At 51.2% G+C, this 26,640-nt stretch overlaps 1 protein-coding gene across 19 annotated transcripts in view; it reads right to left on the minus strand.

Moving 5' to 3' along the window:
• The window catches only part of SUN1 (Sad1 and UNC84 domain containing 1), a 46,880-nt gene extending 20,640 nt beyond the window's left edge, over positions 1-26,240 (minus strand). For 5 of the 19 annotated variants that reach the window (XM_059881651.1, XM_059881650.1, XM_059881649.1 and 2 more), the window contains exons 1-6: positions 13,644-13,668; positions 12,551-12,647; positions 8,744-8,893; positions 7,092-7,276; positions 4,244-4,270; positions 3,966-4,142 (exon numbers count right to left, since the gene is read on the minus strand). In XM_059881651.1, coding sequence (XP_059737634.1) covers positions 3,966-4,142; positions 4,244-4,270; positions 7,092-7,276; positions 8,744-8,893; positions 12,551-12,627 — 616 coding nt within the window. In that variant the 5' untranslated portion in view covers positions 12,628-12,647; positions 13,644-13,668. The other 14 variants (XM_059881642.1, XM_059881645.1, XM_059881644.1 and 11 more) reach the window with 11 other exon arrangements.
• Positions 26,241-26,640: the final 400 nt, after the last annotated feature.

The following is a 26,640-nucleotide window of genomic DNA, read 5'->3' on the forward strand; positions in this document are numbered from 1 at the left end:
AGAACTGAATCTGCTCATGTGCGCAAGTCTTAGCATCCTGCTCTGTTGAACACTGTTCAATGTCCAAGGAAAGCATGTGCAAGGCTTTTAAGGCCTTTTTGATGGAGCCCAGAAAATCATAGTTTTTCTACAATGCACTCAACCTAAATCAGGTTTCAGACTCAGAAACTGCACGGCTCAGGCAAGACGCACGGCGTGTAACACAGCTGTGCTGCTTCGGGCCTGCCTACCCTGAAGGCTTGTGCACGAACTCACACACACCCAAAGAAAACACAGTTTGTAGAAGTGTACAAACAGCAAAGCCTGAATGTCCACCTCCATGCCAACTAAACAAATTCCGATACAACCATAAATGCAACATTAGGCATCAAAAGAATCTAAGTTCATGGCAGCTACCGTTTAAAATGGAACAGCCTCTAAAACCACCTACTGGAAGCAAAGACAAAACCACTCCATGTCTCCGCAGGAACATGAAAGCGAAATTTAGGCAGTTACACACGCTGAAATGATACTCCAAAATGGTAGACAGTTATGTTCATGTTATGTGACTTTCTTGCTTTTTCCATGATCCAGCGGATGTTGGCAATTTGATCTCTGGTTCCTCTGCCTTTTCTAAAACCAGCTTGAACATCAGGAAGTTCATGGTTCACATATTGCTGAAGCCTGGCTTGGAGAATTTTGAGCATTACTTTACTAGCATGTGAGATGACTGCAATTGTGGGGTAGTTTGAGCATTCTTTGGCATTGCCTTTCTTTGGGATTGGAATGAAAACTGACCTTTTCCAGTCCTGTGGCCACTGCTGAGTTTTCCAAATTTGCTGGCATATTGAGTGCAACACTTTCACAGCATCATCTTTCAGGATTTGAAATAGCTCAACTGGAATTCCATCACCTCCACTAGCTTTGTTTGTAGTGATACTTTCTAAGGCCCATTTGACTTCACATTCCAGGATGTCTGGCTCTAGGTCAGTGATCATACCATCGTGATTATCTGGGTCATGAAGATCTTTTCTGTACAGTTCTTCTGTGTATTCTTGCCACCTCTTCTTAATATCTTCTGTTTCTGTTAGGTCCATACCATTTCTGTCCTTTATCGACCCCATCTTTGCATGAAATATTCCCTTGGTATCTCTAATTTTCTTGAAGAGATCTCTTGTCTTTCCCATTCTGTTGTTTTCCTCTATTTCTTTGCATTCGTCGCTGAGGAAGGCTTTCTTATCTCTCCTTACTATTCTTTGGAACTCTGCATTCAGATGCTTATATCTTTCCTTTTCTCCTTTGCTTTTCGCTTCTCTTCTTTTCACAGCTATTTGTAAGGCCTCCCCAGCCATTTTGCTTTTTTGCATTTCTTTTCCATGGGGATGGTCTTGAACCCTGTCTCCTGTACAATGTCACGAACCTCATTCCATAGCTCATCAGGCACTCTATCTATCAGATCTAGGCCCTTAAATCTATTTCTCACTTCCACTGTATAATCATAAGGGATTTGTGAAGAAGCCTGAGCGCCGAAGAATTGATGCTTTTGAACTGTGGTGTTGAAGAAGGCTCTTGAGAGTCCCTTGGACTGCAAGGAGATCCAACTAGTCCATTCTGAAGGAGATCAGCCCTGGGATTTCTTTGGAAGGAATGATGCTAAAGCTGAAACTCCAGTACTTTGGCCACCTCATGCGAAGAGTTGACACATTGGAAAAGACTCTGATGCTGGAGGGATTGGGGGCAAGAGGAGAAGGGGACGACAGAGGATGAGATGGCTGGATGCCATCACTGACTCAATTGGACGTGAGTCTGAGTGAACTCCGGGAGCTGGTGATGGACAGGGAGGCCTGGCATGCTGCATTCATGGGGTCACAAAGAGTCGGACACGACTGAGTGACTGATCTGATCTGATCTATGTGACTTTCACCTCCTTAAAACAGCAGGAGATTCAGGGTGAGGGTGAAGGTCCCTCCAGAAGGGATACCAGGCAGGGACCGAGGAGGAACAGGGAGAGGACTGAACTTATCTTCGCTACTTTAAGATTTCCCAATAAGAATGTAAGAAAAAAAAAGAAACTCTTGGGGTGGGGTTAACTTATGATTATTACGCATATTTTGAGTAAATATGCTCATATAACAGATTCCACACAGTGTGACCTAAAGCACACAACAGAGGGAAGGGCCTCCGGGTACAAGTTACAAGTTATGCTAGTTTTCTTCCTTGCACACCTCTCAAGTTTTCAAAAGTTCTTTGATACTTGTTTCACTCAAATAATTAGGAACAAATTTTTTTCAAAGGTAGTAAGTTGGCACTGGCTCTACAGAGCACTGTATGATCTAAAACAAGGAGCACAGTAAGAACAGAAGCCCCAAGTATCCGTAACTGGTTTTCTCCCCAAAATACTCAAGACCAACTTAAGCAGGAAGTGGGGTGAGTATCCAGAAGCTCCCTCTGAAGACCCCACCTGTGGCGCAGGGGGCTCAGGCCACCATCCCCAGCTGTCAGGACAAGTGGCTGGCTGCCAGCGACAGAGACGCAGCCAAGGGCGAGCGTCAGACACGACCACAGACAGGCGATGCCAAGGGCAGCGTGTGGGGTGACTTTCACCCTAAGGAGGGCGGTGCACTCCACACAGCAACGGCGACCTTCAAATGCAGCCTCAATGCCTGACATGCAGCACATCAAGTGTGAGGCCCGGGCCCCAGCCCCAAGGGACTCCCAAAGGACCAGTGGCTCGGGGGCCAGGCCCAGGCTCTGTCACTCGCCGGCAGGTGTCTGAAGCTGGGTGAACCTGTTTCCTGGTCTGTACGACGGGGGTGATGGTGCTAACATCGACCACGACAAGGGGCACAGCCGTCCCGGGGGGCTGCTCTGAGGGCTGGGGAGGTCACGGTGCAGAGCCCTGGGCAGTGTGAGAGCGCGGGACGCGGGTCTCTGAGGCACCCACACATGACCCCGGGACCAATTCCCTGCCCTTCCCCTCACAGCGTCCCCACTGTTTGGCAGCCGTGACGAGGGCAGGAACACAGCAAATGGCAAAACAGAGCGCCCAGCCACAGGATAAGGTGCGGAAATGGAACTGAGAGTCAGCCTGGGGCCTTTCTCCTTCATGGCGAGACCAGCACAGGGGCGCCGCCGGCCCCCCAGCACTGTCCCCTCCCAACCCTGTCCGCCTGCACGGCGTGTCCCCCAGCCCTGCCAAGCAGACCAGCGCTCAGATCACATAGACACTGGACCAAGGGGTTGGGAACACGGCAACGCATGTTTCAAGTCAAGGGCTCCCAGCCTCCCACACCTGAAGGCGAAGAGCGATCACAGTGGCTGTGAAGCTGCTGGAGGGGCCCCTCGACCAGGCGGCTCCCAGAGGAGCCTCTGTAGCTGTGTTCTCCGTGGGGACCTGGAAGACGCCGACTCTCTCTGGCCAGGTACTGATCAGAATCGATAAAGCAGGCACATGGGGGCCCAAGGGCCTCCCTTTGCCAGTCAGCAGTGGCCCCTAAGACCCTCTGCTGTACCTGCTGCCCTCCCAAAAAGGCTGGTGTGCCATGTGCCACCTAGCACTCCCGTGCTCTAGTGGGCTGTCCCCGTGGTCAGGACGGTGACCCACAGAGACCAGAGACGGCCTGCGGCCCGCCGCCTCCTGAGGCACCTGGAGCCTGTGGCCCTTAGGAAGGAAGAGTGCGTCTGCACGGATCGCACAGCCCTGTAGGTCCACTCGGAACAGGGTTTCTCCTGCTTACGCTGAAGTTCAAACGGACCGACTCTCAAACACTCCTAGGTACGAGACCCACCACATCAAACGCAGGCTGGGAGAGGAGGAGGAGGAACAGAGCTCACTGGTGCACCTCTTAAAGGATAACTTTGAGCTCCAGTCCATGGTAAAACAGTGCAGACCATGAGGCCTTAAGACAAGGCTAGTAAGAAGAAAATGAAATAGCCAGTATTTGGACGTGAACTCTTCCCCTCACTTTTAAAAGAGCAAGACTTACGTTTCTGATGCCTGTCCCTGGAGTAGATCCTAGAGACCGGGCCATGGGCTGCAGAGCAGGCGGTGAGCGCGCCCTTGCGCTCCGCGAGGAGGCTGCACTCGCTGCACATGTAGCCGTTGCTCCCGGCCGCCTCTGCGGCCACCTCGCCGTTTCCCTGAATGGCGGCTTTATTCCCACCTGGAGTTTGCAAAAGAGATGGAACCTGCTTGTTACAGAAGACACCTAACTAAAACCTCCACCCTGAGAAATGTGGGGAAGAAAAAGAGGAAAATAATTACCTTTAAGATCTCCGTCATCATCAAGACCTAAAAAACACATTTTTTTGCTGTTGAGCTAAAATGATCAAAACAGGACAAGATGCACACAAGCAAAAGTAAAGGTTACAATGGTTCATAAATGAGCCTCACGGCCTGGTCAAGACTGACTTCCTACAAGCCTGCACTTAACGCAGCTTCCTCAGGTGCCTGCAGACGTCTGCTCTCCATTCCAGGAGAAAGTGCACCTCTGGGGAAAATGCCTACACACACTCTGTCTCACACGCTTACACACCCCTCCCTCATCTTACACACACTCACACCCCCCCATCTCACACACACTGACACACGCCCTCACACGCATTTCACACACACCCCCATCTCTCACACACTCACACATACCACCCTCCCATCTCACACACATGCGAACACACCCCTCCCTCCTCTCACACACAATCACACACCCATCTCATATGCTCACACACTCTCCATGTTACACTCACACACACCCCATCTCACACAGTCACACACCCCTCATCTCACATGCTCAAAACACCCATCTCACAGTCACACACCCCCGTCTCAGACACATACCCGTCTCACATGCTCACACACCGTCTCACAGTCACACCCCCCGTCTCATAATCACATATTCCTGTCTCACAGTCACATATCCCCGTCTCACAGTCACATCCCCTCGTCTCACATGCTCACACCCCCCGTCTCACAGTCACATATCCCTGTCTCATGCTCACACACACCCCCGTCTCACAGTCACGCCCCCCTGTCTCACATGCTCACACACACACCCATCTCAGTCACACATCCTCATCTCACATGCTCACACCCCCGTCTCACATGCTCACACACCCCCGTCTCACAGTCACACCCGTCTCACATGCTTACACCCCCCATCTCACAGTCACACACCCCCGTCTCAGTTACACTACCCCATCTCACATGCTCACACCCCCGTCTCACAGTCACAAACCCCATCTCACAGTCACACCCCCCGTCTCACAGTCACACACCCCCATCTCACAGTCACACCCCCTCGTCTCACAGTTACACTACCCCGTCTCACATGCTTACAGCCCCCATCTCACAGTCACATATCCCCGTCTCATGCTCACACACACCCCCGTCTCACAGTTACACTCCCCCGTCTCACATGCTCACATCCCCGTCTCAGTCACAAACCCCGTCTCACACGCTCACACGCCCCCGTCTCACAGTCACAACCCCCGTCTCACAGTCACACACCCCCGTCTCACAGTCACACCCCCTCGTCTCACATGCTCACACACACACCCATCTCAGTCACACATCCTCATCTCACATGCTCACACCCCCGTCTCACATGCTCACACACCCCCGTCTCACAGTCACACCTGTCTCACATGCTTACACCCCCCATCTCACAGTCACACTACCCCGTCTCACATGCTCACACCCCCGTCTCACAGTCACACCCCCCATCTCACAGTCACACGCCCCGTCTCAGTCACACACCCCCGTCTCAGTCACACCCCCTCGTCTCACATGCTTACAGCCCCCATCTCACAGTCACATATCACCGTCTCATGCTCACACACACCCCCGTCTCACAGTTACACTCCCCCGTCTCACATGCTCACATCCCCGTCTCAGTCACAAACCCCGTCTCACACGCTCACACGCCCCCGTCTCACAGTCACAACCCCCGTCTCACAGTCACACCCCCCGTCTCACAGTCACGCCCCCCCCATCTCACATGCTCACACCCCTCGTCTCACAGTCACAACCCCCGTCTCACATGCTCACACACACCCGTCTCACAGTCACACCCCCCGTCTCAGTCACACCCCCCCCATCTCACAGTCACGTATCCCCGTCTCATGCTCACACACACCCCTGTCTCACAGTCACACACCCTCGTCTCACAGTTACACCCCCCCGTCTCACATGCTCACACCCCCGTCTCACAGTCATGCCCCCCCCGTCTCACAGTCACACCCCCTGTCTCACAGTCATGCCCCCCCGTCTCACATGCTCACATCCCCCGTCTCACATGCTCACACACACCCCCCATCTCACAGTCACACATCCCCATCTCACATGCTCACACCCCCATCTCACATGTTCACACACTGACGTCTCACAGTCACACGCCCCCGTCTCACGGTCACGCCCGCCCCCCCACATGCTCACAGCCCCCCCACCCCCGTCTCACATGCTCACACGCCCCTGTCTCACATGCTCACACACCCCTGTGAGTGGAGGAGCAGGCACTCGCCTCTCTGCTGCCCAAGTGCTACTCCGCTGGTGAGCAAAACAAAACCAACATGCGCGTGAGGCCTCCCCAGACCAGCACAGGCTATTTTTAGAGCCGATCTGATCTCCACATCTCCTCAAAGGGGCAGCCTGAACGTCAAGGAGACACTGCAGCTCTCGGCCCCCCAAAGCCACGGGCCCTGCGGCCGTCGCATCCTCTGCAGTGAGGACGGGGCGCGCTGCTACCACTCAGGGGATCAGGTCACAGCTACATCGTCTCTGGAGTCGGTCTGTCTTCACCACGTGCTTTCCGAGGAGTCAGAAACTGCGGCCCAGAACCTGAAACCACGCTGCTGAGTTTACCAGTGACCGCGCGTCAACACCGCACAGAAGTCCCGCATCAGATGGTCATGAGCCTGGCCCGAGCCCTCCATGCCACCTTCTGCAGCAGGACACGCGCTTGGCCAAGGGAGCTGGTTTCCTGGCATTTCCAATCTGATTCAGAGGAAGGCCTCAAACGTTCCCTGGGCTGCCCCCACCAGGAAGGGGCAAAGCGACAAACTGGCCACAACACCCCTTCTTCTCAGGACAACTGGAGACATCACCAGAGACAACTCACCCCAGAAGTGGTCCACTTTGGTCTGCTCACGGATCAGAGACTCATCCAGCACAGGAGGCCGCAGACAGGCCGAGGCCTGCACGGTGCCCGAGCCGCCATGGCTGACAGCCGAGGACAGGACCTTCCTTGAGCTGTGGTGGATGCTAAATGCCGACCTGTGTGCGCTGCTGCGCTGTTTGGTTAGTCTAAGAAAGAAACAGTGAGGAACAAGTCTACAAACTCTGTCTGGCAAATACAAATGATTGCGTTTTACCAACACAAAATCTTTGCCTGACAATGAAGTGTTGTTAAAGTAACATTCTCTTACATCCTTCCTCCTATATAGTAAGACACCTATTAATCTAAAATAGGAACTAAGCTGGGCTCCGATAACTCCTTTGCAAATTGTAAGCACAGGTAGTTTTCAGATTACTTAGGAGCCCATGACCCCTGATAGCTCAGTTGGTAAAGAATCTTCCTGCAATGCAGGAGACCCCAGTTTGATTCTTGGATCTGGAAGATCCCCTGGAGGAGGGAAAGGCTACCCACTCCAGTATTCTTGGGCTTCCCTTGTGGTTTTGCTGGTAAAGAATCCGTCTGTATGTAATGTGGGAGACCTGGGTTCGATCCCAGGGTTGGGAAGATCCCCTGGAGAAGGGAAGGCTACCCATTCCAGTGTTCTGGCCTGGAGCATTCCATGAACTCTATAGTCCATGGGCTCTCAAAGAGTCGGACACCACTGGGCGACTTTTACTTCGTGACCCAAAAGGGGTTCAAACTTAAAAAACAAGTCACGGCACCACAGGCACATCCTGCAGTTTCTCAGTCACAGTAAAGATGGAGTCGCGTCCAGCGCACCGAGGAGAGGCTGTCACCACATCCTTTCTGCACTGGACTCGCTGCGACGATGGACAGGAAGCCCATGAAGACAAGCTCCTTCCCCTGCACTCCAGGGACGGAGCAGAGACAGGAAGGCCCCCCGAACACACACCCCAGGAAACCTGGTCCTGGAGTCCCGGGCACAGAGCAGCAGATTGTCAGAACCAGGGTGCCCACAGGCACACCAGTGTGAGCCCCGCGTGGCCGCAGGGGGCAGAGTGTGCGAGTGTGTCCTGTGGATGGGGAGGCAGTGCCACAGACGCCCATGCCCAGCCCTGCTGTCAGCCCAGAGGCCCGTCCTCTCTCAGTCAGCAGTCCCACCCCTCGCTCTAACACGAACAACGCCACAGCAGAGCTGCTGCTTTCCTTCATCTCTAAACGGCACAGGGATCGCACACTCCTTGTGCACAAGTAAGCGACAAGCGTCTGGAGCGATCCGAAATCAAGTCAACAAGGTAAAGATCCAAACTCAGGCGTGTGCCTGTCGGTCCACACAGTTTACAGACAGGCTGAAAGCACTGGCGACACAGGTGCCGCAGGGCCGCGTGACGGGCGGCAGGCCTCCCTCCCCACTGCGAGCCCGCACGCGGACGAGGGGGAACACTGCCCGCAAGCAGGGGTGTCCTCGCCGTCTAGACCAACGCCAGACAACCCGCACAGCCCAGCCCTGGTGTCAGCCTGGTCCCCAGCAGAGCTGCAGCCACGTGAGCACCTGTGTGCACGCGCAGTGGTAAACCGCCAGCAGCGAGGGTCTGCAGGCCAGAGCGCGGAGCGCCGGTCCCCATCTCACTCACCTGGCCGCGCCGTCCCCAGCGGGGCCGTCCCCCGCCGCGCGGGCTGTGGTGACCAGGCGCAGGCTGCGGCGGGACATTCTCGGAGAATCAAATACAGGATCCAACTTGTGTTCAGTCTCGAAATCCAGAGCATCAGAAGAATAACTTGAACTAGAAGCAAAAGACCTCGTCAGAGATAAACACCGATTACAGCCCCACTTTGAAAACAAACTAGCAGAACGTGCAAGCTGGTGTGAATTTTTAAAAACAGCCATTAGGACGTGAAGCTTTTCCTACAAAGCAAAAGCAAGCTGGGACCAACTCGGCCCACGGCTGACACGCCCTCCACGGGCTCTGACCGCAGCCCCTGCCTGGGGTTCAGGTCTAGGGCCGGTTCGCGAAGTGCGAGAGAGGCGCTGGTCATTGCACCTCACCATGGCCACGAAGTCAACCCTGTCAGAAGACTACAACCTTTACTGTTAACAGCAGACCCTGCCTGATAATGCAGATATTGAGACAGGGAGCCCAGGAAGCTGCTGAATAATCAAACAGGAGGAGAGGAAAAGCCAGTAAGGAGCCACCAGCGCCACTTTGCTTCTAACTCACCGTTAGGTCCAGAGACGAACGGTACAAAGAAAACCCACTTCCATGTAATTACCTTAAACCAAAGCACAGGTCTTTCTGCGCTGTCAGCAAGCTTCCCAGATCCGGAAACAGGAGTGGAGAACCTGCTCAGTGCCCCGTGGCGGCGGGGGCCCTACAGACAGTCCAGCCACTGGGCAGGACAGTGAGGACTCCACACCTCCAGGAGGTGAGCTCACACCCCGGCAGGAAGGAGGAAGGTGAGGGAGAGGCCACAGCTGCCACCGGGAGCAAAGCCGGGGAAAAGTCAATCGCAGCACAAGGCACAGGGTGGGGCTGCATAAACTTGGGCCCGAGTGCAAACAAAGGCCTCCTGGAAGCTAGAGGGGGACCTGCTCCCCGGAGGCCCTGGGCAGGCCCAGTGGTTAATCTGCAGGAGGTGGAGACTCTGGGGACACCTGGGGGCATGTCCAGAAGGCAGCAGAACAGGCCCAGTCAAGACAGCAGACCCCAGGACCAAGGGTGTGGACATCCGGGAGCATCTGAGTAAAGTAAATGGACTTTACATTTCTGCAATTTACTTTATATTATAAAAATATTTCCAGAGGCGCCCCTGGTGGCTCAGTGGTAAAGAATTTGCCTGCCAATGCAGGAAACACGTTTGGATCCCTGATCCGAAAGATCCCATGTGCCACGGAGCAACTAAGCCCCTGCACCAAACTACTGAGCCTGTGCTCTAGAGCCTGGGAGTCACAGCCAGCTGCAACTCCTAAAGCCGTATGCCTTAGAGCCCGTGTTTCACAAGAGAAGCCAGCACAGTGAGAAACTTGCACATCACGACTACAGAGCAGCCCCACCCTCCACAGCTAGAGAAAAGCCCGTGCAGCCAGAGACCCAGCACAGCCAGGAATAAAGAAATACAATCACAAAAAAATTTTCAGAATCAAGCTCAGCGTAAACTTAGATCTGACACTGTGCTTAGTTGCTCAGTCGTGTCCAACTCTTTGCGACCCCATGGACTGATGCCCACCAGGTTCCTCTGTCCATGGGATTTCCCAGGCAAGAATACTGGATGGAGTAGGTTGCCATTTCCTTCTCCAGGGGATCTTCCCAAACCAGGGATCGAACCCAGGACTCAAGCAATGCAGGCAAATTTTTTACCATTTGAGCCACCAGGGAAGCCCACTGGTGAGCTTTAGGTCTGATACTGAAAAAAGTTAAACCAACAGAAAATCAGTACAAATAGCTTCAAGTTGCTGTATCTATCTGAGGCATCACCTATAACTTAAGGAAAAGGTTCTTAACTTTAGAGGCTGGAGTGGAGGCTACACTAACCCACACTGAATAGAGAGGATGCTAAGCTCAACGTAATCTTAATACAAAATATAGTTATTACTTTTCTTCCAAAATTACTTTACATAATTTTCTTAAATGAAAACTGTGATTATTTCAAGTCAGAATTCACCATGTAGATGTGGACCTACACCCCTCCACCAACTTCCTCTTCCGAGATGCGGGCCTTGACCCCCAGGGCACTGGGGTTTCCATCTGGGCTGGCTGAGGGCCAGATGGTGCCTGCCGCCCATAGAGCTCTTGAGCCTGAGTCTCACACACCCTCCCATGAACGGGTCCTCTCTCAGGCGCTCCTCCTGTGCCGTTCCAGGCTGCGAAGTCACCCTTGCCCCTCCCTCGTCCCCTTCCTCCCGTCAACCACAAGGCCTCCAGTGTCCCTCCCAAACCTCACCCCCTGCCCAGCACTGCCCGAGCCCTGCCCCCATGAAGTCTCTGCCAGGCTCTGCAGAGCACCGTCCCCATCCTCGAGACCCGCACAAGCCTGGCCCCGCCCCTCCGGGTGGAAAGCCTTTGCTGATGCCGCCCCACCAAGAGCCCCACCTCCCAACACACCTCAGCTCGCCTGCCTTTCCCACTCCAGTCCTCACCCAGCCCACGGCCCTGCTACAGTGCCCTGACTGAAACAGAGTGCTGCTCTCCCGCGGGGGAGCTCCAGGGAAAGGGATGCTTAAAAACGGACCATGAAAACAGATAAAAGAGTATAAAAACAAAATTACATGAGTTATAAAAATTAAAAATAAATTACCAAGAATTATTTTTATGCTCCACAAATACAGAATAAGGAAGAGCTTTACTTGAGTTGGCCCACTCATTTCGTTCTAAAATACTATGGACTTTCCATAAAAACAGTGCGTTACTATGGAAAAGCATGACACGATCTAAACTTGTGACTAGAAACTCAAGTCATTAACTACCAGGCTTGACTAATGCTGCTACGAAGTATGCTTCTTAAAGTATCTTCCAATTTTAAGTTTCGATCACATTTTTAATTCTTAGAAGACAAGCCATGGTGAAACTGACAGCATCCTCCTTGTGTGCTCTGAGCACCTTGCCGGGATACAAAGGGTTTTCTGTCTGCTAATCAAATCCTCACCAACCTAGGAACATCTGCCCTTTGTCACTGGCCCATAACTTTACCATATTTAAGTTTCATCTCAACCGTCCTTTCTACCTGGTAAACTAGAAAAGCAAAGAGCAAGTCAACACCTCTTAAGACTCAGACTTCCAGTCGCAGCACGAAATCACAATACAAATAAAACCAGGAGACTCAGCACTGCATCTGCCAGAAGCCGTGCTCCAGAAACCGAGGCTTCACCAAGACTCTGCTCAGGGTGCCTCCTCTCAAAGGCAAATCACTTTCCAGGTTACTTCTGTTAACTTTAAACTGCTCAGCCATCAACATAAATCACAAACCCCAACATAACCACACAGCTGTGCTCTTGAGACCACAGCCACCTGGGTGGAGGCTAAAACAGTCATTTGCAGTGACGAATCACTGAGTCATCAGAAACGTTTGGTTTTCAAAAAAACCCTCATAGTTTCCATGTCAGTTTAGCAGTGTTGTAAAACCAGAGCATAACATAAAGTTCACAGACATTTTCACTTTCAATACAAAGCAGCTGGGTCCAAGTGTGTAAGAGCCACAGCAGCCCACGGCATTCGAGACCGCGCGCGCGTGCAGCTCACCTGAGTGCACAAGTGTGTAAGAGCCACAGCAGCCCACGCCATTCGAGACCGCGCGCGCGTGCAGCTCACCTGAGTGCACAAGTGTGTAAGAGCCACAGCAGCCCACGCCATTCGAGACCGCGCGCGCGTGCAGCTCACCTGAGTGCACAAGTGTGTAAGAGCCACAGCAGCCCACGGCATTCGAGACCGCGCACGCGTGCAGCTCACCTGAGTGCATACGTGTAGCCGGTGTTCTCAGGCACACACTGGGGAGGAGTGTACATGTGGAGCCGAGAAAAGTCCATGTTCACGGTCTCAAAGCATACTGCAGAGAGTGGGAAAAGCAACACAGGCTGTTAAAGGCTGGGACACACAGAGGAGCCCTGTAGCAACGGACTAAAGCGCTGCCACCAGCACTTTGATCAAACAGGCCAGTGAGAAGTGAAAGCAGGATTGGTTTTTTCCTTTTAAGCAAAGGAGACAAGTTTTCTCATGGCTCCAAGTCCAGGGTGTAGTTCGTTGTCAGACTGAGTTCCCTAAAATGGTAAATCTACAAAAGCAAAGGGGGAAACCCTAGACCGACTGACTGAAAATGAAGAGAATAGAGAGAGTAGCTCAGAACCCTCTTCAGAGCATATTTTTAAAATTCGTGAAGGTGTCAAAACGTTCTCACGCCTTGGGAATAAATTTTTGTTGTTATTAAGTAGAACAGCACTGACTCTTGCTCCATGGTCAAGATCACCCCCACGCATTCCTCGAAAGTGAAGTTTTTAATTATACAAGTGCCTCAGAATCAGAAGACTGCAGGCTGAGTAAGAGAGAAGCTACAAGCTCTGGTTACCCTTTTATTTTTCCGCAAAGAAAAACAAAGATTATTTTTAAATTAAAAAGTTTTGAACATATTGTTTTCAAGGCTGTCATCTAGATTTCTTTGAAATGACTCAAATTTTCCTCTGTCTAAAAATACACACTTCAAAAAAAAAACAAAAAACACTACCACACCCTCACAGGAGTAACATGAATCTTAATCTGCTGCTCAAAAACCAAGGGAAATAAACCTGGACAAAAAAACAATCACGCATAAACAACTGATTTCTATAAACTAAGCCAAAAGTACTTAAATTCACCCCATATTCTTTTAAACAATCCCGGTAGACTTTTAAAAACTACGTTCCCATAGAAACAAACACCACTGTTTACATGTTAAGACTGTCACCGTGACTACTAATTTCGACACTGCCCCGCTCCTACTGGGGACCTGGCTCATCCGCCCAGGCAGCACACGTGCCAGACAAGGACAATTCACTCTATTAATAGACACCTGGAGCTCCCGCTGCAAAGAGCAGTAACTGACGCTGAGCCCACATATGTGTTCAGTACCTGCCCGGGCCTCCCTGCGTCCCACCGGCAGCAGAGCTCAGGTTCGGTGCGGGTTCCGCAGGCGGGGCCACACCCAGCGGAGGGTAACAATGGCTCTGCCGGAGATCTGCAAGCAGCAGCTTACCCGGCAACCAGAGGAGCACCAGCAGGGCAGCTGCTCCCAGCCCCAGCTTCCCTCCCCAGGCGGCCTTTCACGTCGCTGTCTACCACCCCCTCAGTACCACCCCATGTTAAAGCTGTTCTTGCTGCTGCTTTTGTTTTAATGACAGTTTTATTTCATCATTTCCAATCCTGTACCTTTATAAAAATTATTTTATTTATTTATGGCTGTGCTGGTCTTCGCTGCTGCAAGGCTTTCCTCCAGTTGCAGTGAGCAGGGGCTACTCTCGCTGCAGTTGGCACAGGCTTCTCACCGCAGCGGCTTCTCTCGCTGTGCGTGGAGCAGGGTCTCGGGCGCCCAGGCCCAGAGCTGAGGCGCGTGGGCATGGTTGCTCCTCGGTGCCGGGATAAGGGCTTGGACCTGTGTTTCCTGCTTTGGCAGGTGGAGTTTCCACCATAGAGCCACCAAGGAAGCCCTGCTGCAGCTGATTTTGACCAACGTCTCTACAACTCGTATTCAACGCATCCTAGAGGACTGAGTATTTGGATCCGTTCACACAAAGTCGTATGAAAAGTTATAAATGACCAAGTGGCAGGTGGCCGAAAGCCAAGCGGCACTGAAGTATCATGACGATGACGTGCAGACATCAGAGCGCCCGGCTGAGACCAGGGCTGGACTCCGACGGGTCTGGGCTTTGACCTGAGCTCTGCCACGAGCTGACTGGCCGCCTGCAACGGCTCCTCATATTCAGGAAGCTGCGAGAGCGGCGGCAGTGCTCCAGGCAAGGCCACTGAAGGGCTGCAAGGAGGGCCAGCCCGTGACTCAGCACAGAAGAGCCTGGGGAGGAGGCCACTCGGAGAACTGATAGCCTTTTTACTTTATGCTATTTGCAATTTATCTATAATACTTTCTAATTTCATTTAATTGAAGTATACTTGATTTACAAGATTTCAGGTACATAGCAAAGTAATTCAGTTATACATACGTACAAACATATATATACTTAAAACACATACACACAAAGTATTTTTCATCCTTTTCCACGATAGGTTATTACACGATATTGAATACAGTCCCCTTTGCTATACAATAGGTCCCTGGTGTCTGCCTAGTACAGCCTTTTTATTTTAAAAAAGTTACATCAACACGTTCTCACATTTTCACCTATCTAAAAGAGAGCTTACTTTCTAATGATAACAGTGTTTCCAAAGCTGCCAGAGGCAAGGACCAGCTGCAAGCTCACCACTCAGCCTGGTTCTTCCGATCGCTGAGACAGAGGAAGCTGAGTGATGCCACCCTTGTCAGCCTTAACAGAGGTCTTCTGCCACAGCTCAGAAAGAAAGGGGACTTCTTGTCTCTGAAATAAAACTCTATCCAAGAACCAAGTGCAGCTACTGGCCATCAGACGAGTTTCCTACCACGAGCAGGATAGGGTTACAGCAGAGTGACCGAGCAAACGTCCTACGGGCGAGAGCACAGACACAGGCTGGGTGCCAGGCCCGGGGAAGGCTTCTGGCTAAACGTTTCATGAGGGGAGCTTCAGACGTAATGGAACGCCCGAGGGTAACACCGTGAGAGCGCTGGTGTGGACACCCACAGCTCTAGGGAGACCAGCCGTGGCCTGGAGGAGAGGCAGGCGGGGGACGGAGGAGAGAGGTCTTGGCCCGAGCTGGTCGGACCTCACGGCCACAAGGGTGGAAGGAACGGGAACCTGTGGTCAGGGCTCTTACTTTTCCCTACTCATTCCGACTTCACTCCTGTAGGCACACAGACTTTGTGTTTAGTACACACACGTAACATCATCTGCAGAACCCAGCCCTGACTAATCAGACCTGCGGCCCAGGGAAATGCCGCCCTGGCTTGACTGCCTCCAGCGCCCAGAAAACCCCTCTCCACGCAGATCCTTCCAAAGCGACAGGTGGGTACAGAGGCCGCACCAAGCTCGACTCAGAAACGCGCTGCAAGGGGTGAGGCGTGCTCCCCTGAGCTCAGTGCGGACGCGTCACGGGGCACAGAGGCTGCTGCTCCTCTGCACACCCAGCTTCTCCTCTGCCACCCCTGCTGCCTCACTCTGCCTCCCTGGACACATCATGATGTGGGGTCACAACACGCTAAAATTAATCTCTAGTTCTTTTCATAAAACACGAACATTAGATAAAATTACAGAATAAAGTAAAGCAAAAGAGAATTAAACGATACATGTAAGGCGATGCCTGACACATGGCAAATACTCAACAAGTAAGCTTTAATTATTTTGTGGAATACAGTTACAAAGTCTGTTTTGTTTTTTAAAGAAGGATTTTTCCCTTTGTCTTCTGAGTTAACAATCCCCGAGATGGAAGAGTCACTCACCCCGGCCTCAGTGAAAGAGAAAGCCCGATGGCAGCTCAGATGGCCACACGGGAGCCAGCAGGCAGGAAGGCCAGCCCAGCCTCAGCTCAGCAGGACCCCCAGCAGCGGTCTCCCTGCTGCAAGGCTTGGCGTGTCCCCAGAGCCGCTCAAGGCTCCTCTTACACCATCGCTACTTCAAGCCTGAGTGTAACCTTAGAGTCTTCCCACTTGCAGCAGGGCCTGAAGGTGGCCTCAGCCTGTGACTTGAGGGAGATCAGATTTGCATTTATAATCTGAGCAGTACAGAAAGAGCAAGTGAAATAATGAATTGAAAATGTTTTCATCAGCATCAGAAAATGCTGAAAAGAATTCCAAGTCAACATTTTGCAAATGTGTGTGTTCATGAGGAACAGGCTGCACTGTCCCCACTTCTCTAGTCTCTCAGGCCACACCCTTCTCCCAAAGCTGTCACCACCGGGCTGACCTCTGCACGGCCACGTGTCCTCTGAGCCCCAATTGTGGACACGGGGGGCGCACAGTGGAGCCGGCTCACGCCAGGGCACCTGCAGGCCCAGCAGGCTAGCGTGGGGGGAGGGAGGGGGTGCTCCCTTGAGCTGCCGTCTGAGTGGAGGCGGCGGGGGAGGGGGGTGCAGCGCTCACCTCGGCAGACGCAGCCCGGAATGGAGAAGGGAGCTCAGGTGTCGCCCTCTGCTCCTGTCCCAACGGCCACACACGTAGGCCAGCCCGCACGGGCAAAAGGAGGTCCTCTGTCTAGACTGCAGACGCTGGTCTCAAACCTAGGAAATCAAACAAGCGTCTTTACCAACATGTAGATCCTAGCGGGGCTTTCAAGTATGAGTTAAGATGCCTCATCGGTGACACTTGGCTTCCCCTGTAATGCTCTCCCCTGGCCCAGGGCACACTGCAATATTTACACCATATGGGAGACATGAAATACAAAGTTCAGTTTTTGTTCTTGAATGTTTTGGTCAAAAGTGAATTTTAGTTCTACCAGGACATATAATTTGAATCTCTACTATTTAGAATATTTGTACTCATCTAATAACAATTTAGAAAACATGCCCGAAAAATATTAAAAATTACAAGTCACATGGTTGAAAATAGACTGAAGCAAATGGCAATACCAAAGAAAGAAAATAAAACTGTTAATAGCCCTGAAATAAATTAGCACAAAATATTTTCTTAAGAAATGCTATCAGTTCTAAAATAAAACTAGAAAAAAAATCAAACTGTGAAACTGGTCGGAGCATTTCTTCTCATTATTACAAACTGCAAGCACGATCATCTAGTAGATACTTTTTACTAAACCATGCCTAAGACCATCAGAATGTGCTCCAAAGGCACTGTGTTTATCAAGGTTTCTAAGAACTGATGGGGCTGCTGACCAAGTGGGCTCAGCCCAGAAGTGAGCCCGACGGACACAGGCTGACATGGCTTCCCTGCACAAATCCTCGGGAACAACACAGCTGCCCTGTCAGCCCCCACCGGAGTCCCCTGTGAGCACCGCACCTCGCCCTCAGGAAGCGCGGCCGTCCAAGGGGACGCCAGAGGCGCTGGACTGCACCCTCCCCTCTTTGGGCGCAGGCCGTGTCCGAGGCCCTGAGCTGAGCTGAGGCGGAGGCTGCACTGCCCGCCCTGGCCCTCGCACCCGCACACGAGGCCCAGCCTCACTCCCACCAACCCTTCACCACCCAGGGCTTGGCTGTCAGCGTGCACCTGGGCAATCCGGTGCTTCTTTATCACATGCCTTGTACAGAAGAATTTTAAAACTAAAATTCAGAGGTGCCCTTTAAAAATTAGTACTATAGTGATTTAAAAAAAATCAGTACTGTATCTTATTGGTGATTTTGGCCTCACCGCAGGGCACGTGGGATCTTGGTTCCCTGACCAGGGACTGAACTCGCGCCCCCTGCAGTGGGCTTAACCACTGACTGCCTGGGAAGCCCTGAGTACTCTGCTGCTAAGTCGCTTCAGTCGTGTCCGACCCTGTGCGACCCCACAGACGGCAGCCCACCAGGCTCCCCCATCTCTGGGATTCTCCAAGCAAGAACACTGGAGTGGGTTGCCATTTCCTTCTCCAATGCATGAAAGTGAAAAGTGAAAGGGAAGTTGCTCAGTCATGTCCGACTCTTCGAGACCCCAAGGACTGCAGCCCACCAGGCTCCTCCGTCCATGGGATTCTCCAGGCAAGAGTACTAGAGTGGGGTGCCATTGCCTTCTTCCCAAGAGTACTCTACTTGAACATAATCACTTTGCTCAGATTTAATCCTGTTAAAACTCCTAACACAGAGACTAAAAATATTAGTTATATTTCCCTACAGATTAGAAATAAACATAAACTGGCTTAGACATTATTGTTTTCCAAATATCATGTTCAATGTAATTACTTCCACAACATAATAAACAGGAATTGGCATTACCTACCTGTTTTCATTTTAAGGAGGCAAAACACTGCTAGTTTATGGAAAACTATGGTTTATACTAGAATACTTAAAAAATGATCTCGTTATTTAAAACAGCGAATCAGAAACAAATGAGTATAACCTAAAAATATGTGAAAGACCTTCACAGAACATTGTATGTTTTATATATATACTTGAATGTATTTTTAAAACTTCAAGAAAAATACTACACTAAATTTAATTGTAAATTACAGAGAATGAGACTACCCTGCCTGGGCCTGCTCACGTTTCCTTTTAAAAGAATAGGTGATAATACACGTATAACTGAGTCACTTTGCTGTACACCCGAAACACAACACTGTTAATCAACTAAATTCCAGTACAAAATAAAAAGGTTTTAAAAAATAAATAAGGAGTAGGTTTTGGTCTTACAACTTAAACAATTAACCCAGTAACTATTATTTTCAAAAAGAAAAAGAAGGCTGGTCTCCATCTGTGAAGCGGTGTGAGGCGGCCAGACCTGGGGTTCTCGCTCAGCGGTGGGAGCCTGGCCCCCGCCCTGCGGCAGGCCTCGGCCCGTCACCACCCCACCTGCCCAGCGCCATCTGGCTGGAGGGTGGGAGCACCCAACAGGAGTCGGGTATTACCAGCAGCAACTCTGTACTGACAGCTTCCAGCCAAGATCTGAGGTTTCTTTTTTCAGAAATGATGAAATAGGAAAAGAGGCAGGCTAGATAGCTTTGTTTACATAATAGCGGAGTTTTCGGGGAAATGACTCCTCCTATGTGAAGATGCATTATCACCTGCTTCCATCTCCCAGTGATATGCACTCGATGGTTTTAATAAAGCCTGTGCTTCCTCTCACAGGGAGATCTGCCTCAGTGTTTCAGCAAAGGCAGCTCACTTTCTGCCCGTTACTGTAAAGGGTTTTTCTTCTTAGAAGACAGAAAACATGACCCCACAGTTCTCAGACCCAGACTGCACTGACTTTCCTTCCAGCGGTGCGGTCAGAAGAGATGCGCCCGGCACCTCCCCTGGAAAGAGTTTGGTGACAGCGAGTGACGGAGGGCCTTCCGGGACAACGCCGGGTGGTGATCCGGGGCCCCCACACCCCATGGGGCTCCTCAGGACACCAGAGGCCACTCTGGCAGGCGAAAGCCCTCTGTCTCATCCTGCAGGCGGCTTGTCTCTTTCTCCCCGTTGCACAGGAGTTAGGTGGCATGCCTGGGCTGGCCCCGTCTGTTGCTGAACAGATGTGTGTGATCGGCCCAGGCTCAGCCCTCCCCTGGAAGGCCTTCCTAACCCAGAGCCCGGGACAGGCTGTCATGGGTTCTGCTGCCCACGCAGATCTGACCTCCGCACTTTCCGCCATTTTTAACTCATCTAGTCCATCTGTTGCTTCTTTGTATACCTGAGGGAGGCATCTGATTCTACTTCTGCACGTCACCCACTGAATTCAAGGGGAGCAACCACCGCCCCCCTGGAACAGCGGTACCCTCCCTTGGGCCAGTCCTCCGCCCCCCGACCATCTCTCGCTGGCTTCCTGGGAGCGAGCACCCCTAATTTCCCCCTAAGCAGTCTTGCCTTCTCAAGCCAGAAAACTGCCAGAATGGTCCGAAAAGAGATTCAACCATCTCCCTCCCTTCAGATCCCATGGCTTCCAGCACCTACAAACGAGACCCCTATCCAGGGCTCCATCTCCCACCACCCACATCACAGCTTCACTGAGAGCCTGGTCCCAGGTAGCCCTCTCCCTCTGCTCCGTTTACGTACAGCTCCAGTGCCCTTCTCTTGTCTGGGATGCCCTCCTGATCCTGATTCCCACTCCCTTGGTCTCCTGCCACCCCAACTGCTCCCGGCTAACTTCTATGCACCCTCAGGCTATAGCGGAAAGACCACCTCCAGGAAGCATCCAAATTATGTGCCAATTTTAGAGCTCCCTGGTGTTTAACCACATAGGAGAAATATGCTGTTGATTAATGAGTCTTTTTCTCCAACTAGACCGTGAACTCTCTGAGGGTAGGAGCTAACCCTGACTCGTAGAACCAAGGAATATCACACAGGTGCCTAGAGACACGGGAAAAGTCGTTGCTACCACACTGCTTTGCCTTTAACCTGAAAACACTCCTTGTTCCCCTCATCCCTCTCTCGGCTCCCCCCTACCCCGTGTTGGATGAACTCCTAAAGAGCAGTGCGGCTCCACACATCTGGTCCCCACACTCCTTCTCCTCATTAACCTGAAGCACTTCGTGTGTTTCCTCATTTAATCAGAACTGTGGCGTCTGCTGCTTCATTTCCAACTATAACTGGGAACAGCCAGAAACGATAATCACAGGATTTTACTGCTACTATAAAGGTAAACACTCGATCCACACCATTTCGAGATCACCCTTTTTAATGCTCTGTCCTCCTGCATGTGAAGTACCGGGCTAAAAGTGAGCATTCACCAGTACTAAAAGGGTTTGTAGCATAAACAGCAAGTAAAGAAACCTTTAAATAGATGTTTTTCACATTTTAGATAAGGCTCCCATCTTCCAATAATATTAAAGATCAAACAAAGAAAATAGAATGACTAAGAGCAAAGCAACTGGGCAAAGCACTCTTTTGTTTTGAAGCCGTGTGCGCCCTGGGGAACCCCTCACGCCACCGGGGAGCCACTGATCTGCGCTTAATTACTCTCACACGACTCAAGTCTCGCCCCTGCAGCTTTACTCTGCACAAATATCTAAAACCATCTGTCACATGGTTCTTAGTCCCTAAACTAAAATTCAGTCAATAATGGTTCATGGAGTGCCCCTCTGCCAGTAAATGAAAAGCAAAGCACTCAACTAACAAGCAGGACTACAGATACAATTCAAACTGCAAAACTGACCGATGAATCACACAGGCCACTTAACAGAGCAGTAAATTACAGCACTGATTATAACAAACAGCAGGTTATAAACAGCACCACTGTGGTCTATACTTTGTCTATCCTAAATTTATTTTGGCCCAAACGAAGTAAAGTTTCAAATGGAGCCAGTCTAGTCTCTTCTATCTGGACATCGAGTGGGCTAAGCTGTCCAAAATAGCAGCGAGTTCCAAACTTAGGAAAAAAGGGAGGAAGCAAACACAGGTGTTTTCAGTCAAGAAGATAATACTGCGGCCCTCCTGCAGGAACCACAGAGCACAACTACTCTCCGAAATATTCACAGGAACATCACATGTGCTCGACTGGAATTACTGTTTCGTTCCCACTGCCCTGCAAACCCCAATGTGGGTGCTCAAATTTCGGGTGTGTTCAGGACCTCTTAGCTTGAGTCAACAGTGGGCCCCATGAAACACCCTGCAGTTGTCCGGGTTCTCACCTCCCCTTGAAATATAGAGGTACGGACAGGTGTTGCAGTGCTGAAGCTGGCTTCATCCTGTCACTACTGCTACCAAAAGTGCCTGGCGTTTACTGAACAGGAGGAAAAACAATAGCAAGAAACTTGGAAACTAGAAAACAGATGGATGAATGAAAACTCATGCAGGCCAGAAACAGCGAAACCATAAGCTTCAATGAGGAACACTGAGAAATAGCCCAGTTTTCATCATGGAACCCTAAAAGTCTGAAGATGGTGACACCTGTAAACACTTGGAAGTAAGGACGTAGAGCGGAATCAAAATACAGGACGAACCAAACAATGAAAGTCCGCTTAAGAAGCAATTAGGCAAAACCACGTGATCATCTCAACTGGAGCAGGAAAAGCATCTGTCAAAATCCAACAGTTCTTCGTGACAAAAACATTGAACAAACTAGGAAAAGAGAACTTCCTCTATCTGACAAAGGGATTTGGCAATGGCACCCCACTCCAGTACTCTTGCCTGGAAAATCCCATGGATGGAGGAGCCTGGTGGGCTGCAGTCCATGGGGTCGCTAAGAGTTGGACACGACTAAGCGACTTCACTTTCACTTTTCACTTCCACACATTGGAGAAGGAAATGGCAACCCACTCCAGTGTTCTTGCCTGGAGAATCCCAGGGACGGGGGAGCCTGGTGGGCTGCCGTCTATGGGGTCACGACAGAGTCGGACACGACTGAAGCGACTTAGCAGCAGCAGCACAGCTACCACCACACTCTACGGTGAAAGGCTGAAAACTTCCCCCTAAAATCAGAAACAAAACAAGGACACCATTTTTCCACTGCTATTCAAGATTGTACTGGATCTAGCCAGAGCAATTAGGCAAGAAAAAGAATAGATGGCATCCAAATTAGAAAGCAAAAGTAAAACTGCCTCTATTCACAGGTGGCATTATAAAAAATTTTAAAGAATTCACAAGTCTATTAAAACTAGTAAACTGAGTGAAGTTAAAGTTGCACAATACAAGATCAAGACACAAAAATAAGTTATATTTCTATTTACTAGAAATATACAATATTAACAATCTAAAAATGAATAAACAATGAATAAAAATGAACAAATAATCTAAAAATGAAATTAAGAAAACAACTGCTCTTAAAGTAGCAACAAAAAGAGTAACAAATTTAGTCAGAGGTTGTGAGTTTGTTCCTCACCTGGAGCACCAAAAAAAAAACAAACAACAAAACAGTAACAAACTTAGTTGAGTAAGTTTAAAAAAGTATAAGACCGGCACACTGAAAATGATAAAACACTGCTGAAAGAAATGAAAGACACAAATGAACAGAAAGAGAGCCCCACTCAGGCGCCAGAAGACAATGGTGTTAGCCAGACAATACTCCCCTGAGCAAGAACAGACTCAGTGTGCTCCCAAAATCGCAAAGGCTTTTTTTGTAAATGGTAAAGCCTATATTTAAATTCATATGAATTGCAACAAATCCCAAACAGCCAAAAGCAATGCTGAAAAAGAACAAATTTGGAGGACTCACATTTTCCAATTCCAAAACTTACCTCAAAGCGTGTGTTCCCGTCACGACGACAGAACGTAAACTAACAGGACGGAAGTAACAGCCCAGAGACAAAGCCCACATTTATGTCAACTGATGTGCCACGGGGCTGCCAGCTAGTCAACAGGGAAAGGGCAGTCTCTTCAACAGGTGGTGTTGGGACATCTGGACATCTACAAGCAAAGCTGGACCCTTACCTCACCCCATATACAAAACCTGACTCAGAATGCATTAAAGGCCTACATTTCAGAGCTAAAACTAGAAGCGCTTAGATTAAAAACACAGAGATTTGCCTCCACGACCTTGGATTTGTCAAGTCTCTCAGATAAGACACCAAAAGCGTGAGCAACAGAAGAGAAAATCAATGCGGCTTCATCACAAGTAAAATTCCTGTGCATCAAAGGACACCATCAACAGAGTGGAAAGACAACCCAAAGAATGCAAGAAAGTATACACAAATCATGTATCTGAAAGGGTCTAGCATTCAGGAGATGTAAAGAACTCTTACAACTCAAAAAGGCAAATAAGCCAACTACAAAATGGACAAAGGACTAGAATGGACACTTCCCGAAAGAAGACATATAAATGGCCAACAAATACATAAAAAGATGATCATCATCAGTTACTATGGAAATGCAAATCAAAATCAAACTGACACACCACCTCACAAGTACTAGGATGGCCATAATAAAACAATGCAAAATGGAAAAAAAGTGTTGCAGAGGATGTAGAGAAATTGGAACCCTTGCACAATGTTGGTGGGAATGTAAAATGGTGCAGCTACTGTGGAAAATAGTTTGGTGGTTCCTCTGCAAATTAAATACAGTTACCATGTGACCCAGCAATTCCACTCCCAGTTACTGATATACACCCCAAAAATGAAAACAGGTGCTCAAACAAAAATTTGTAGACAAATGTTCATACCAACATTATTCATAATGGACAAAAAGTGGAAACAACTCAAATGCCCACTAACAGATGAATGGATAAGCAAATTGATATATTTGTACAATGGAATATTATTCAGTTGCAAAGAGGAATCCAAGTTCTGACCCACTCTACAACGTGGATAAACCTCAGAAACATTCTGCTAAGTGAAAGAAGTCAACACACAAGGTCGCATACTGTAATAATCCATTTGTATTAAAAAAAAAAAAAAAAAGTCCAGAGCAGACACATTCACAGAAACAGAAAAAAACCTTAGCTGCTGCCAGAGGCCACCTAGTGGGTACCGGGCTTCCATCTGGGATGATAAAAAAGGTCTACAACTAGACAGGGGTGATGGCTGCACAACACTGCGAACCAACAACGCGAGGTGTTGTACAGGTTAAAGCGGAAATTTTATGACGTGTATTTTTTACAACTTAAAAAAAAAAAAGCAGTTAGCTACTCGGCATGGATCGCCTTCCTGCCTCCCCCCAGAAAAGACTGGAGCATAAAACCAAGGGCTCGCTAGACCAGCAAGTAAAGGGCAGTCGAGTTCTAGAATGCCTTCCTGAAACGGGGGATAAGAGAGCATTTCCTCTCTAATTTGTAAAGCCCACAGCCATGGTCTTCCACTCTTAAAATGAGGCAGGAGATTGGGAAGCCCTTCTCTGGACCTCTAGAAAGTCCAATCAAAGGGCCCAAGGGCAGCGACACTGGGTATGGCTCAAGGAAACCCAACCCGCCCTCTCAGCCAGCAGTGACAGGACCAGAGCAGGTGCACGGGGCTCCCCGAGGGCTGGGCAGGGTCCCACTCTCAGATGCCCTCATGTTGCAGGACAGGAGGACGCAAGCAAGCCAACACTTAGGCCATGGACGGAGAATGAGACGCCAGGGCATTCAGAAACACGACACAAAATTTTAGAGGAAAAAACAGTTAACGACCAAACCTCCGGGAAATGTAAAATCTGATGACCAAAACAAAACGCTCAACAAATGAGTCAGGACATTAACGAAATCTAGAAAGTCAAACAAGACATCGGTGGAAAATAGGAGATAAAGATGACCAATCAAGAGGTCCAATGTCCCAACACAGTAGCATTTCCAAACAAACACACAGGGGCAAAAAAAGAAAAGAAAAAAAAGAGGGAAGAAAACTATCAAAGCAAATAAATCGAGCAAATTAAATTCTCCAGAACTTCCCAGTCACCCCGCGTTTTAGACTTAAAGGAACTCTGAAGGGTCCGAAGAAAAGGACGAAAACACAGCAGGAGCGCTCACGTTTCGGAGCCGCGAGGGCGGGGCGAGGGGACGCGCCGGGCACGGAGGACCCGGCGCGGGCACCAGGCCCGGCCCGCCCGACGTCGGCCCCCGCCTGCAGCGGCGGGCACGCGCGACCCCGGGCCGGAGCGGCGAGCCGGGCGTGCGAGCCGGAGGCGGGCGGGGGGCGGCGGGCCGCGGGGCGCTGAAGAGGCGCCGGGTGAGGCGCGGGGCGCTGAAGAGGCGCCGGTGAGGCGCGGGGCGCCCGGGGCGGCAGAGGGGACGCGGCCAGAGGGGGAGCGGCCTGGGGGCGGCCCCGAAGAAGGTCCGGCGGCGCCGCGCACGGCCCGCGCGCGGGGACCGCCGCCTGAGGAGGGGGCGCGGGGTCCGCGGGGCTGACGGGAGGCCGCGGCCGTTGGCGACCCCGCCGGGGCCCGCGGCCGCCCCTGCCCCCGCCGCCCGGAGGGGCGCCTGGGCCCCGGCCCCACCGCGCCGGCCCTCCCGCCCCGAGCCCCGCCACAGCTCACCTGACTCGCGCCGCGCTCGCCGTCGCCGCCGCCGCCGCCGCCTGAGGCCTTGTCTGCACCGCCCAGGCCCGGGAGACCGTGCCCCTGCCAGCCAATCGCTCGCCGCGCCGGGGAGAAACGCAGAAGCCCACCAATCGCGGGCGCGCCTCTGGAAGCTCCTCGGCCAATGCAGAGGCGGCCTCCCTAGGGGCCCACCCAATCGACACCGGAGGCCGAGCCGCGGGCGGGGAGGTGGGCGGGCCCCCAGGGCGGCGCGCGCGGGGACGGGGCGGGGCGAGAGGGCTCCGAGGTGGCGCGCAGGGTCTTCGTGCCGAGCGGGACCTCGGGCGCGGGAGTCGTCCGTGTGGGCTCCGAGCAGCCGGGCCGCCCTCCCTGCGACCCGCACCCCGGCGCCGCGTGGCTGTCTCCGCGCCCCCAGCCCCGACACCCCGTACCCGTGCGGCCTCCGAGCTCCGCCCGCGTCCCTAGGCGTCGCAGGTGCGCTC

The sequence above is a fragment of the Bos taurus genome, chromosome 25 (assembly GCF_002263795.3).
Source record: "Bos taurus isolate L1 Dominette 01449 registration number 42190680 breed Hereford chromosome 25, ARS-UCD2.0, whole genome shotgun sequence".
NCBI classification, from domain to species: domain Eukaryota; kingdom Metazoa; phylum Chordata; class Mammalia; order Artiodactyla; family Bovidae; genus Bos; species Bos taurus.